Source organism: Astatotilapia calliptera, chromosome 8, assembly GCF_900246225.1.
Source record: "Astatotilapia calliptera chromosome 8, fAstCal1.2, whole genome shotgun sequence".
Taxonomy (NCBI): Eukaryota; Metazoa; Chordata; class Actinopteri; order Cichliformes; family Cichlidae; genus Astatotilapia; species Astatotilapia calliptera.
The window spans coordinates 15,190,065-15,205,432 of record NC_039309.1 but is presented as its reverse complement, the minus strand read 5'-3'; the positions used below and the strand labels follow the sequence as shown (position 1 = coordinate 15,205,432).

At 38.6% G+C, this 15,368-nt stretch overlaps 1 protein-coding gene across 1 annotated transcript; it reads left to right on the top strand.

Moving 5' to 3' along the window:
• Positions 1-10,945: 10,945 nt before the first annotated feature.
• abi3b (ABI family, member 3b) lies at positions 10,946-13,528 on the top strand. The gene is made up of 5 exons (XM_026177661.1): positions 10,946-11,272; positions 11,407-11,574; positions 11,757-11,936; positions 12,073-12,140; positions 12,514-13,528. Exons 1-5 carry the CDS (start codon positions 11,129-11,131, stop codon positions 12,884-12,886), a joined length of 933 nt encoding a protein of 310 aa, XP_026033446.1. The 5' UTR covers positions 10,946-11,128; the 3' UTR covers positions 12,887-13,528.
• Positions 13,529-15,368: the final 1,840 nt, after the last annotated feature.

Below are 15,368 nucleotides of genomic sequence, written 5' to 3'. Positions count from 1 at the left end.
TATGTTAACAGTTAACAGCTGCACGAACATAAGCCGACACTCATTAACAGTCATGTTTTCCATCACCTCATAGAGCTTTGGATAGCTGTCTCTTCAGGAGTCCAATGTTCCACTTTGTTCACCATATTCTTTAACTTTCTCCAAGCACTGGTTTGCGGTTTCATTTATTGTCACCAGTTTTAGCTTTAAACTGACCTCAAATTTTAAACAAACAAAAGTAATAAACTGTTCTAACTGAATCATTTTAGCTTTGTATAAATGTTTGCATTCACTGCTCTCCAACATGGTTTCAAGCATACTGCAGTCACCCTCCTATACTGCGCAGAGTTACAGGCTTGTAGCTATGTGACTCACCGTATTGCACCAGCAGGTGCATTCATTGTGTCACCAGGTATGCACAAACAAAACAGTCCCCTTAAAAGGTCAATTATGTTGCTGTTACATTCACACTTTTATGTGACATGAAGCTACATTGAGACAGTACTGAAATATGTCAGCTGGCTTTATTGCTACCAAGCAGCAGATCATTCACCGGACTTTAGTTACACTTTAAATGAGATCTTGGAAGAAAATTAATCATAGTGTTAAAAAGGGCATGTTGCTGCTTCTTACTTTTATATCATATGTGTTGGCTACGGGGGGAAAAAATGAATGGGACGGTTTTAATCAGAGTATAGTATCAAGTCAGTTCAACTTGTGGGTTATTGATCTGTTCAGTTAAGCAGCAAGGGGGTTTTAAACTGTTTCAGTTGCTTTGGTGTAAATAAAAATTAACAACAGAGTGATAACTATGAGAAAAACCCCAAAACAGCAATGGGTCAGCATTACTACTGGTAGCATGAGGTGATACCTGGAACCCACAGAGGTTGCACAGGTAGTCCAGCCCCTCCAGGATGGCACATCAGTATGTTCCATTGCTAAAAGGTTTGTTACGTCTCCCAGCACTGCCTCAAGAGCATGGAGGAGATTCTAGGATAGCTGGACAGGCCTGAAGAAGGTCCTCAACTCATCAGCAGGATGCGTATCTGCTTCTTTGTGCAAAGAGGAACATAAATAACAGGGATTTTGTATGACACAGACAGAGCCCTTAAAAATAGCTTCCAGCAGGCCACTGATGTGAGTGTCTCTGACCAAACAATCAGAAACAGATTTTAACGTGGTCTGAGGGACCTGTGCTCACCGCTCCACCGTGGAGCCTTATTGGCATTTGTCATAGGAAACAGAACTGGCAGGTCCACCACTGTCACCCTGTGATTTTCACAGATGAGAGTGGGTTCACCTTGAGGACATATGACAGATGTAAAAGGCTCTGGAGAAGCTGTGGAGAACATGCTGCCTTTAACATTATCGTTCTGGGTAAATGATGGCCACCAGGTTGCACCTCAGACTGTCCAGGAGCTGGGAAGAGATCCAGTTCATATCAATATAGATATCCAATAAGATCTGATGTCTTTTCAAAGCGTTTCTTAAGCTAAGATGTAAGCATCGCTGCTGCTGATGTTGAGCCCACATGTGAATGTGCGTTAAGTTTGAAAACCTGACATTTAAGGAAGGAAATCAGATTTTTTTTTTTGTTTGCTTGTTTTGTTTTTGATTTGTTGTTGTTGATGTTGTTGTTTTATCATATGCACTCTAGAGTCCTGTGACAAAATGAGGGATTATGTCTTTAAGCCACTTGGGTAGCACAGGTAGTGAGTGCAGTGACTAAATGGGGCCATGAAACATCTGATCTAAACCGCCTGATCTTGTATTGCAGATGGAAGGGATCGAGTGAAGAACAACATTTTCTTAAGACACTAGTTTACTGTTTTGTTTTAAATAAGGCACCTCGATCAATCATATTTTTCTATAGGTCAAGGCATCAGTTGCTTGTTTAAGAGTCATTTATGCTTGCAGCTTATACTTCTTCATACTAACCTACGGCATCATGTACTTTGATTTATAACAGCTGTTAAAGACAGTTAGCAAAGTCATTAACCTTGATTTTAACATGACTACAGTAAATTAATAGATTAGGGCTTTAAAATGTCTAATCCTTTTATGTTAAGGGGGTTGGAGGATTGGGGGGGGATATAAAATTAATGTCTCGCCAGATGGCTTTGCTGGTGGAAATTATTGCACTCCTGCTGATAACATCTTCCCTCTGAAGCAGATAACAGCTGTAATTGAGTTGATGCTGACATTTTATTTACGAGGTAAATGAACTCTTGAGCACTTTGTGTGAGCTATAACACGTTGGCTAGCTTATTATGATCGGGTCACTTTAGCCAGTGAAGGTAATTAACATTGAAATGACAACCGCAGTGATGATCCCTGTAACAGAAAATTAAAGCCGAACCGACTGTTAAATCAGAGCCATTCTGTCTTTGGAGCTAAGTGGGCAACTGTGTGACAGCAGTTTAGGTTGTACTGTCCTGCATGTGAATCTCCATCGATCTCACTAAGGCAACTAGAAGTCATAGATATCTACCACACCACATAGCTGATATCTTGAAAGAGCTTTTAATGTTCCTGCGCTTGGACTTGCTGACCTCTTTGAAAACGTGCGCCATATGCTGAGCACGTGCAACGACCCTGAACACTTATTTACTGAACACTTCCTAGCACCGTCATACCTGATTAGATTTCCATCAGGAAATCTAATCAGGTATGACGGTGAGAGACTTTTCATGTCCTCACACGTGTTTCTGATAGCATCTTGTTGTGACACTGACTGTACTTAAGAAAACCACAATCTATATAAAGTGTAAAGAAAGCTATTGTATCCTGAAATAATGACACAGCTGTGATAAGAAAAGGAATTCATCAAACGCAAAGTTCTGAGTTTTTGTAAGCCAGTGGCTCATAGGCTAAAAACTGTTTAAGACTAGGGCAGCAGGTGCCTGAAGACTAACTGGAATTGAGTTGTCAGTTGCGCGTACCCAGAGAGACAATGAAAGAGTGTTAACTGCTGCCTTTTTTGTGTGTGTCTCTGTGTGATATGTGTCCCTTTAATGCAATCTTCCTGCACTCCCTAGAACTATAATTAAATTTGGCTTTTCGTTTAATGGAAGTCTGTGAAGTGTGGAGAAACTGTGATAGCCCAGAATATCCAATCTTCACATACAGCTATACAGGCCCGGCCCTAACCAATCTGGCGCCCTAGGCAAGATTTTAGGTGGCGCCACCCTACATCGGCAGTGTAGTGTATGTACTCACAAGAAACCGAATAGCTTTGTCTTTGACCTTTTTTTTTTTTACTTAAAGAAAGCAAATTCACAATCAGAATAATTAACAAGATAAAAAAAGATATGAATAAATAAATGAATACAAAAAATAAAAAATGAATATATGAAATACAATAAATTTTACATACATAAACACAATAAAACGTGTCAACAAGTTGGATAAAATAAATTAAAAATACAATATAAATAAGGCAACAGGAAGACCGCTTGATGCTGCTGCATCATGGCTGGGTTGTGCTGCTGATGGTGCATCACTGGTGGGTTGTGCTGCTGAAGTGGAGGCAGCAGCGGTAGATGTGGTAGATGGCCCAGGGGTGGGATTTAGAAACTTCAACAGTGCATCTGAAGAGAGGAGTATGTGACACCACTGAGTATTAAAGTCTAATAATAAAAACATATGATTCCAGGAATAAAATGAAATGATATAATATAAATGAAAAACCAAAGAGATATATGTATGATGTTAACTCTTATGCAAATTAGATTAGATTCAATTTATTGTCATCATTACAGTGAAATGCTGAATAGCAGAATGCAAAGTAACAGTATAATATCATATGAGAATGTTATGTTATGATTATCTTTGACCGAATCACAGCAGTGCTCATATTAAAAAACAGCATTCCCTCTCATGTGATATTGCTTAATTAACATTAATGATGTGCACTTTAACAACTAGGCTTACAACTATAATATATACAGGGGTGGAAAAGTGACTATTACCTGCAGGGTAAACGTTAGCTAACCAGAAGGCAATAACAATGTAAACAAAAAACACCTGCTTAAAAGATGAATACAAATGAGGAATGGTGGGAAAGGTGGGAGTACTGTAATTACCTAACGTTACATTATTATTTTCCATAACAATTTAGCCCCCTCCACAATATTAACTGACGTTAAAACAGTTAACTAGCTATTTATTGATTAGCAATTAGCGAATCATGTAACATTAGCTTAATCCTAAAAATTTAGGTTACTATCACATTCAGACAAATAATTTCATGTAGGCTAACCTTACCTACCTCTGTCTTTTTCTCGTTTCTCCTCCTCTTCTTCTCTCTTTTTTCTTCCCTGGGCACCTGACAGTTTTGGCCTTTTTGACATCTTGTGTTGATTTTTTGATGTGGTGACGTCCAAAAGGAACCATGATACGGGAAGGGAGGGGGCGCACCGTGCGGGGAGGGGGGGCATAATGTTGTAACAAATAATGTTTCTATTAAATAAGCTTTACTTTGCATTTTAATTAACGTGGGATTATTTTTTGTATTTAGAAATAATAGTACCAACTTTTTTTTTTTTTTCAACATTTATGGCACTGGCGTGGCGCCCCCTGATGGACGGCGCCCTTAGCATTTGCCTATACGGCCTATGCCACGGGCCGGCCCTGCAGCTATATGTTGGAAATGTCAGCTGCTGGGCTGTATGTGTGTATCAGTGTATGCAGGCAGGTATGGCAGCGTATAGGATGACATTAAGCCAAACAAGGATGGAGTTTCTTCACTTACAATTACAACAACCTAAACTATATTTAGGCATCTGTATTATTATTATTATTCCAGATGAATCAACATTTGTCTGACTTATTCTTATTGATGAATAAAGGAATCTCTATACGTCTGTTATTCTTTCATCTGTCTCAAAGACAGTTGATCCAAACTTGGTAGGTGTAATCCTGGCATTAAAAGGAACTCTTTTTTTTTTTTTAATGGTCAGCAAATTTTCACAGTGATGTAGTGGTTAACGCATTCAATTACATTTTATTTCTATAGCACCAAATCAAAACAACAGTAATCAACAGTAATTACGTTTTATTGTAAGGTAAAGACCCCACAATAATACAGAGAGAACCCCAACTATCAAACAACTCACTATCAGCGAGCACTTGGCAACAGCGGGGAGGTAAAACTCCCTTTTAACAGGAAGAAGCCTTCAGCATAATCAGGCTTGAGTTTCTGCTGAAGCCATCTGCAATGATTGGTGAAGGGAAGAGGGGAGGGAGATAGGACAGAAAACACACTGTGGAAGAGAGCCAGGGATTATTAATAACTAATGATTAAATGCAAAGTAGTGTATAAACACATGGAGAGTGAAGCAGAAGAAGTGAATAATGGGAGATCTCCAGTTCATGACTCAAAAAAAAGCATCAGGGGGATTTCAGGCTAGTTTACTCCTAGTACCAGTCCCAAGCAGAGATAAATAGGAGCGCTGCGTCATGAAGAGCATCTGTTATAAAAATCAGACATGGTTGTCTATCTACTGCTGCAGCCCCATGGGAAACAAGGGCCCAGCCAAAATAACCTTTCATTAAGATTCATAGAAGTATCAAAGCAGGGCATTAATCGGAGCAATGTTGCACAAAAAAAATCCTTGAGTGCAACATGAACCACATCCAGGCAATGGTTTCAACAGCTGGTAGCGATAACATGCCAACAGAAGTAAAAATAGCCCAAAAAAAGGCACCGGAGGAGAACACTGTTCCATATAAACAACGTCAAATTGAAAATATTTTTAAATGTTATGGAAACTGTTTCTTCAACCCTCATGAATACACCCAGGCATAGAATGTCAACAGAACATTTATTTTTAAAATTTTTGCTTCTGTTCAAATAAGTATGCAGCATGAACCAGCGCCAGGGACCGTAGATTTGTTCAGTTCAAGAGGCTCGATTTCACTTTTCTTGCAATTATTACAAACCTAAACTATATGACTTCTTCTTCGGGTTTGTTGATGTTATATTAGTCCCAGCATTGCTCTACACATTTGAACCTGGCTTGCTTCTACCAGGTTCTTTGATATTTAATTAAAATGACCAAGAATATATTTTTCCATGCCCTCTAGTGAATGGGATGTATTTTGAGGGACTACAAGCAATTCCATTTTAAAAAATAAACAGCTTCACACTTGAATAGTTTCACGGTGTAAACAAGACCATAAAACAGCAGTTTGTGCTGTCCTGACCGATATGGACGTTGGACTTAGATTTGAATACTACTCATTTGCAGTGGGTTGGGGTTCACTGATAAAAGCAACAGTTCAGATCTTATCAGATGGTCAAAGCTAAAGTAGCAAACTTGTTCATTACTTAACACTCTTCACACATACCTTTTCTTTTTCCAGTACCGAGAGGACTAAAGAAGCACAGTCACAACCATTAATGAACAGGTTAAAACACCACAGTTGTGCATTTAAGTTGACATAATGTCTGAGGTCAGTGAGAGTGCAGAAAGGTAAGTATAGAGTGTTTTCCCTTTCCTCGGCTGCTCTGTAGTATGTTATGTTGTGAGCCCACAACTTCTTGTCTTGGCATAGTGTGTTGGATCACTACTGCTTGTCATGACTGGGGAGCTTAGATAAAGTGCTGCTGCAGCACAAGGCACAATTTGCAGAACTGGTGTTGGCATTCATCAAACGATCAATAAAAATAAAACAAAAGAAATGAAAGATCTGCTCAACTGAAGATAAAGCCTAAAAAATCTGACCTTTGTTATTTGCCCTGTTGAAACCAATTGTATTATACCTGACATTATTTTAAGTATAATTATTTTTTATTATTTGTATTTTTGTTCATATAATGCATTTGTAGCATTCATTTCACTGTTTAGTAAATGGGTTTAAATGTTTAGTAATGCTAGCAAGCAAAAAAAGGTTTTGATCATCAGTCTATTTTATTTTATTAAAAATTAGACTTATTCAGAAACACTGCACACATATTTGAAATGTTATGCCTGACTGTAACCTGTTATTGTAATGTGATTTTCAGAATTCCCTCAAATGCCTTTATGTTCAGGTCATTCTATTGGCTTCTAAAGACAGGTCAGAGGTCAAATGGGACATATTTTAAATCTGCATACAGTGCTTTCTATATATTCCCAATGAACACTAAACTTCTGAGGCTTTTTGTCAATTTCCCACCAATACATGAGCTGACCTTGTAGACTTTACTGGATGTAAGGCAAATTTTATTTGATGGTTAACTCTACTTCCCTAAACGTTTTATCAGAATTCATTCAAAACATCATTCAAAGTTATTGTGGTTACAGACAGAATGATGGCACGCATGCACACAAACGCTGCCAAATATAATAACCAAATAAAAAGAAGAGGAAGAAATGTTCTTTGTATAGTGCTTATGAAAGCCAGCCTTAAAAAGCCCGTCCTGCACTCTTACAGATGTATTAACAACAACACATTAAGTGCTAACACGTGTTGCATCAGCTCAGGGACAACACACGTTGTGTCAGATTTGTCACACACGTGTTTATTTTGAAAGTTGTTTGAAGGTAATTTTAAGCATTTTTTACACATGTTGCGTCAAAATTCACGCAAAAGGTGTTGCACATGTGACAACACGTTTCTGTGTTACTTTTTTAAGTCCTTTCAAAGAGTGCAGAAACACAGAAAATCAAACAAATTTGGAGGGAATTTACATATCAATTAAAATATAGCCTTTAAGACTCAAGTCAAGCTAAGGATAGGAATAAGATCAAATGTCTGACAAATTAAAATAAATTAAATGATAAAGATGGAGTTCATTAATCATATGATAGCTTTGATATTGCGCTGAGTATTAGTCTTGTGAAACAAATATCCAATAAAGAAATAAAGTTATCAAAAACGTCTTAACAGTCACCACTGCTCCTAATAACTCTGTAATATCAGCTAAACTGATAACTGTACACACTGTGGCAAAAATCTATTATACTAGCCAAACATAAGCATGACTTGAATTCTAGGCTCAAGTTAAAAGATAAAGAAATTTATAACCAGATAAAAAAAAAAGAAGAAGATATCTCTGGGACAATTAATCATTTTAACTTCAGTACCGTAAATGTTTATAGTTCAATTTATAATCTCATGTGCTGTGAAAGACTGAAAAAAGCAGATGCCAGTTAAAATAATGATAAAGAAAGAATACATTTATTTTGCGATGGCTCCTACTTCAGGATAAAAGTGTGATTAGGGCTTGAAGCTGCATGGAACCACATCCAAAAGGGTTTCTAACTACGTCTGTCAGGGTCTCCTCACAAGACCTTAGCAGCAAGAAAGCTCGATTATCACAGAGCTGTTTTGTCAAATTAGAACCATCCCTGTGTTGGTGGCAGTAAAGCAAATGCTCCTGGTACAGACGCACCTTTCCACAGCCTCTTGATGTTTCTTGTTAACTGTAATTTTTTTGTTTTTATTAACTCAGTAGCTGGTCTGCAGCTTTCCTCAATGAACTCCAGGGAACTGTATCAAGCGCCATGGTAGGTAATCGTGATTAAGATTCAAATACAGTCCAAATGTCAAACTCATGGTACCACTAGGGGAAAGTCAGGGGATTCTTATGATGCCTCTAGGGATCGTCTACAAATGTTAAAGCAGTGAATCCAGTAGTAGGAAATATTTCAAGTGACGTGTCAGAAATAATTTGAAGTGAATGGGTGATCAGAACAAGACAACATAAGGTTTTTACATATATCTTGCAGTATTATGATGATTCATACTCTCTCTCTTTACTGTTTAGATAAAAGGCTGTAATCAAACTCAAAATAACTGGAGTTAAGGTCAGTTCTTCTTGTGGTTTATCGCATGGCCCCAAAAAGGGCATAAGCATGTAAACCAACGCAAAGTTGTTGGAAACCTGGAGTCAGGGACTTGTGAACTTTTACCCAGAACTCAAAGAAGGATGTTGGGGAATTGAATGTGTTTATACAGGATATGTAAAACAATGCAATGTATTTAAACTTGGCGAAGCGTTTGGCAATTATGTAAGAACCTAATTACAAAAGTCATCATCTCTCTGGTTATACTTACCTGAATTTATCATTAAAAAAATACCTGCTTTCCACAGATTGCATCCAAACGTGTGGAGCGACGATCATCATCCTCACCCCCACCGTTGTTATCACTGCAGAGGGCAACCGCCGTCGACAGACCTTGAGTTATTAGTGTGAATGCTTGAAAAGCATTCACAGTATTGTTATTCGAATCTTTATTATTATTCTATTTTATTATTATCTATTCCGTACGTTTTTTGAAAGCCTACTCCTTCAAAACCGTTCAACTTAGAAAAACCATTCAAACATCGTTAGATTCCTATTATTTTGGACATGATTGCTTCTATTTTTCTCATTTTTAACATTTATATTTTTAATTTTATTCAACTTTATTCAACAAAAATTTCCCATGTATTTCAATGGGGAGACCCTTCAAATTCTCATTCAACTTACTCATTTTTAAACTCTTACTACTTCCACATACATTGACATAGAGCCACCATTCAAACTTTAAAACGAAGACAAGACATTCAACTATTCAACTTGTATTTATCTTTTCAATATCTATTATACTTTTTCTTCAGTTCCAGTTTAAGTTTCATGATGTTTTTTCACCCGTTTCAAAATTTATAATGGGTGTGTATGGGACGGAATGTTGGGGCTAGAGTGAGACAGCTCAACTGCTAGAGTGAGAGGAGCAAAAAAATTAATCTTAAAATCTTTTTTAAAACTGCTGCTGTGTCCGCAGCGTTTGCTCTACAGGTATGATTTTACCCTCAAAACGTAGCCATGGCTGTCCTCTTTCATCCAATGTGTTTACTATTGTCCTAGGTGTTACGGTTCTTTCATAAATGTCACCAATGCACAGCCTCCTCCTTCCAACTCTTCCATAGACTCTAATGTTAAAATGGCTCAGAAGGTTCGTTTGAAAATCAGAAGAGCATGGTGTCTTTACACTGTCACCACGTCCATATAATAAACTCCACAGGCATGAAAACTGAGAATTTGGTAGACTAGACATGGCTGTCGCTCACGGTGAAAGAATTTTGTCAGTACGCCTTTTACTTTTCATTTGGGAACGATTTGTTTCGGCCTGACTTTTCTGTTCATTTTAAGCAGCAAAAGTGAGGCGCATGTCTGTGTACGTGTGTATGGAGCCATTGGGTGCGGTCACTATAGCAACCAGGCTCACACCTGCCTGCTTAACGAGCTCTGCCTGCCACTCTGCCAAGATTCATCTTAAACACTTCTCTTTCAACTGCTGCTGTGTCCACAGTGTTAAAGCCATCATTTTACCCTCAAAACGTCGCCATCGTTGTTCTCTTTCCAACACTGTTTTTCAAAGCTCAGACTTTTACATTTTTTAAACTGTGTGGATCCAAGCAGAGGGATCAGATTTTAGTCATTCAGTGATTCAAAGAATATGACCTTTTAATATTCATTCAGATGTTTTCTGACTCTAAATGTTCTTTTCTCATTTCTTAGGGTTTTCTCATTTACAATTAAAACATTTTCAGCTTTTTTCCAACTTCTTCTTCTGTGTAACCTTCAGCTTTTAGCAGTTCAGCACCTTTGTTTTCAGGTTAAATTCGTTTTTTTTTTTTGTTTTTTTTTAATCTCATTCAATATTTTTAACTCAAAATTCAGCAATTAATTCATTTCAGTGCATACATTCAGATTCAAGCATTCACACTGCAGTTTCTTCAGAAAATGCACTTTCTAGTTTTATTTAGACTACACTGACCTCTAGTGGACTTAACGAATAATACAAGTGACTTTCATCCGGGCTCCTTAAAACCTGCAAAATTATTTTAAATTATTTTATCAAGCAAACTATGGGACGTGTAAAACATTAACCCCACCAAAAAATAAATGTAAAAAATGGTGTGTTTTTTTTTGTTTGTTTGTTTGTTTCTCGCGAGACAGATGTTGCTTAAGCAGTCCTAGTCGAGACCTCACTTGTTAGCCCTGCCCTGGGACCAGCTGCTCTAAATTCTGTACCCTGCAGTATTTTTCCGCGTTCCCCACCGACCTCACATTCCCCAGCCTCGGCTGCCTCTTTTCAGAAAACTTTTTCCATCTTCATCAGATACTAACAAGTACACTTAAAGGTTTTACGAGGCTTTTTTTCAGCGACACCCATGGGAGAAATGACGGAGGAAAAGAATTGTTCGGAACTTATTACTCAGATATTACAAGAGGCGCCGGCTGCCAGGAAGGACCTTGTTGATAACTGCAGCAACCTCCACCGAGTGGCAGATTACTGCGATAACAATTATGTTCAGGTGAGTAATGCCCCCACTCCCAAAAAAGGGCCACAAGGGCTATATAAACAAAACAGTTTTCATAGGTTTGCATGTTTAGATCTTTTATAATCATCATCATCATCTTCATTTTAATTAATTTTTAAACAATTCAGGCAGAAGATCAATCCAAGGCGGTTGAAGAGATCAAGGTTTTGGTGAACCAGTCGCTGGCCAGTGTGACCTATCAGATTAACAATGTGGCCAGCTCTGTGCTGAGACTGCTGGACTTACAGGCCAGGCAGATTAAAGACATGGAGTCCTCCATCAACCTGCTGTCACTGGTAAATAGCCATATATTTTTAGTACAGTGCTAGCTGCATGTATGTGAAACTGGTCATTTACAATGTAACATTTCTGCTTAAAGCCACAGAGTAACTTTGTCAGAGGTTCTCAGAGGAACAAGTGATGTGATTGAGAGTTTTTGCATCTTTCTGACTGAAGCTGTTTCCACTGTGCTTTGCAGGATGCAGCTATCCACTGTGAAAAGGTGGCCAGGAGAGAGATCGGTGTGTTCACTACCCCCAAAAATAAGACTTTTTCCAAGCCTATGACCCCACCAGCTTCAGGCAAGGAGCCTAAGGAAGCCTACTCAAGGGAGCCAATCTCGTACTTCACACTGGACAACATAGGACACAGTTTTCAGGTAAAGAAAAATCTGATAGGCTTGTCTTCCTTCTTATTAGATGAAAGCTTTATAGAAAAATCATCTCTGTTTTCCCGGTATGGTACATGTTATATGTGGAGAAGTTCTGTGGCCTTCATTTTTCTTCACTCCACAGGTCACTGAAGCGCCCAGAAAGAGAGCAGGAACTGCAGACAGCATACAGAGCGCTGCAGACACCTCTTTGTACGTAGACCCTTCCTCTTTGTGGCTAGTTTTTTATGGAAACACTGACATAATTGTTTTAATTAACACCCTTAACTTAATGAAAATTAACTATTATGATATGGAAAAAGGTGGTATGTTTGTGGGGTCGTTAGCACTGTCACATCACAGCAGTAATGTCCTGGGTTCACTGTGAGGTCCTGGGTGTGAGTGTGAGTGGTCTCTGTGAGCACCAGTGCACCAGCACTAGTCTCCTTCATGGTCATGAGTGGCGTTCATGTTTCCAACTTCTTCTAAATGTCTTTATTTCACAAATGTGGACTGTTCCATTATAAAACACAGTTTCGCTGTCAGGTTATCAGTAGTGCTCATGGTGTTTATGTCTTGTCTACAGCTCCAGTCACGGCATCGCTGTGCCACCACCCTCAGTCCCCACCAACAACAGCCTGCCTCCTCCTCCTCCGGCCTCTTCAGCCTGTTTGGACCCCGACCTGCCTGCTCCCCCGCCGCCTCCCTCTTTCTCCATGGACACTGACCTCCCCCCTCCGCCCACCTTCCCCTCGCTCACAGATCTCCCCCCGCCTCCCCCTTCACCTCCCCCTCCACCAGCTATAAGCCCGTCAAGCACCTTCCCGTTGCCACCTCGTCCCGTATCTGCAGGTTCCCCTCTTCCTCCTCCGCCTCCTCTTCTGTCAGCACCACATCTCAACACTGGCACCTCTGTTAATGTGCCGCCACCGCCGCCCCCACCTCCCCTAAGACTGTAACATTACAGTGTGTCTTGTACTTGGTAGAATAACTTCTCATATTACTTGCAGTTACTCAGACTGTGAACAAGGACGTGAGATCAACATTCATTTTGTTTCGTTTTTTAGCTTGAGAGCTTGCAGTGGTTTACGGCCTGTTGAATGGCAGTTCTGTTGGTACAGACAGCCGCTCTACAGATTCCTCCAACATGTCTCAACAACACCTCGACTGCATTCCTTAAAAACAAGCTGAAACAGGGATTCTTGCTCTCCCTTGTCTGCTTATCCCCCCCACCCCAAAATGTGATTTCCTTTCCTTATTACACCTGCATATTGTTACCTTTAATGGCAGTGGACTTTAGCCCAGCACAGCTGTCAATATACTGTGTAGCAAGAGCATAACTGATGATAAGTTGCGTCAATAGCTCCAATCTAGGTGATTTCTGCTTCTTAAACAAGGCTGTACATTGATATAAGTCAACATTCTGCTTAACCTACATATAGCTGAAGGTAAGCTTTATTTTAAAAATGGAAATAATTTGATGAATCTATTAGTAATGGATTTTGTTTAGCGAGGCCCATATCACGAGGAGAAGCCACACTCAGCCTGTGTCATTACATGTCATTCAAAATGAAAAATAAATGTTTTGTAATTGTCCTCCACTTTGTTTGATCCAAATTTTGTTGAGGTTTAATTTTGTACCGAGGTGTGATATAAAGTGTGTTAGCAACAATTAAACGTTTGTGTTAAATGAAGTTTTAACGTAAATGTTGATTAGCTTTACCTTAAACAACCATCGCCAAGAGTTTATAATATGTGCTGTGACTAAGGTGTAATTCTCCTGTAACTAAATCAGTGTTTTTTATTTTAAATCATAATGTAATTATATCAAGCTTCAAATGCTTAAAGGTAGGAATAACAGAATAAAATAGGCGGGCAACAACTCAGGTTTTTACAGGAAACAAAGAAATTATATGGTAAATAAATGTTACGGTAAATAAATGTTACGGTAAATAAATGTTACGGTAAATAAATGTATGTACTGCATAAGTAATTTAAAGTAGTGTAAAATTTCATTGTCATTTTGTGGAATAGCAAACACTATACTCACGCCTTATTTCATGGGGCGTTGAATTGCCTTTTTACATTTTTATTTAATACTCAATATGTTGATGTGCATGATGGATGTTCTCTAAGTCAGCTGTTCTTTTACATGCCTATGTGACCATATAATGATAGAGCCAAGTCATCACTGTTTAAACATAACTTTCTAAATACAGGAAATGAGTGCTTCCTGTACCCAGCTTTAAGTATTTGTAGGTAAATGTATTTCATTGTAATTTTAAGTAAAATACATTAAATTCCTTGTAGTTACAGGGAAATTATACCTTAAGTTGTAGGCCATATTATATAAAGTATTTCCAGGTTTCTTTTTTGTTGTAGTCTGACAGTAGAAGAAGATAAAAATCTACCTTTGAACCTCTCCTTAGTAACACTTAGATAGTGAACACCTGATTGCATAACATCCATAAAGAAGAGTTAAGTTCATAAAGTTAAAAATGAGATTGAAAATGTATTTATTTTTTGACAAGTGCTCTTTTTTCTTAAACCTTACTTAGGTTTAAAGAAAAATCTGATGGACTTTCTTATTTTTTTGTAAGTATTTCTTTCCAGGGCAAGATTGATACAAACACCTCATTTTATTAATGTTAGTTAATGATTACGTTGCCTTTCTCTTCCCAGGGTTCCTGGGTTGATTGTCCTCGTCCTTGTGTGCATATTTTGTTGCCTAACTTATAATAGAGAACCAGGACAATACTGCTCACCTAGTCACAATAATTCTCCCGCTGTGTACACGATCCCTATACTGGACGAGCAGCAGCGGGACGAGGAGGAAGTAATTCACATTTACGAACTGTATTTTCAGCCTCCTGTGTACAACTTAAGAAATGACAGTCCTCCTCCTCCATACATAGTAAGTATTCATGCATTTATGACGTCATGATGATGATGATGACAATGATGATGCTCATGTTGCTCACTGAGTCTATTCTTAATCCAGTAATAAGCATGCTCCTTCATCAAATGTGTCCTGTTTTTCAGCTTGAACCACCACCCTACATCAACCCACCTTCACCACCACCCTACATCAACCCACCACCCTGCCTCAACCAGTCACCAGCGCCGCCACCACCACTACCATCACTACCATCACTACTACTACCAGCACCACCACCCTACATCAGTTCACCATCATCACCCTAACTCAGCCCATAACCATTTATGCCTTCTTCCATCCTTTCCAAAATATGAGCATGTATGTGGTCATAAGTTTCATTCGGGACATTCGGTATCTGTTTTAGATTAAATGTTGTAATTCCACATTGTGGGAGAAAGAATCCTGTATTGACATAGTTCATTTCGAATTTGCTCAAATGCACTAATGCACTTACACGTAAAATATGTTTTGGTGAAAAGTTTTCTTGTAGTTTTTTTTTGTTT

Bases quoted from the DNA above. Each gene is read 5' to 3' on its own strand.
- abi3b (XM_026177661.1), top strand. From the start codon at position 11,129: ATGGGAGAAATGACGGAGGAAAAGAATTGTTCGGAACTTATTACTCAG. The intron at 11,273-11,406 runs GTGAGTAATGCC...TAAACAATTCAG, and splicing joins GCGATAACAATTATGTTCAG to GCAGAAGATCAATCCAAGGC. The intron at 11,575-11,756 runs GTAAATAGCCAT...TGTGCTTTGCAG, and splicing joins CCATCAACCTGCTGTCACTG to GATGCAGCTATCCACTGTGA.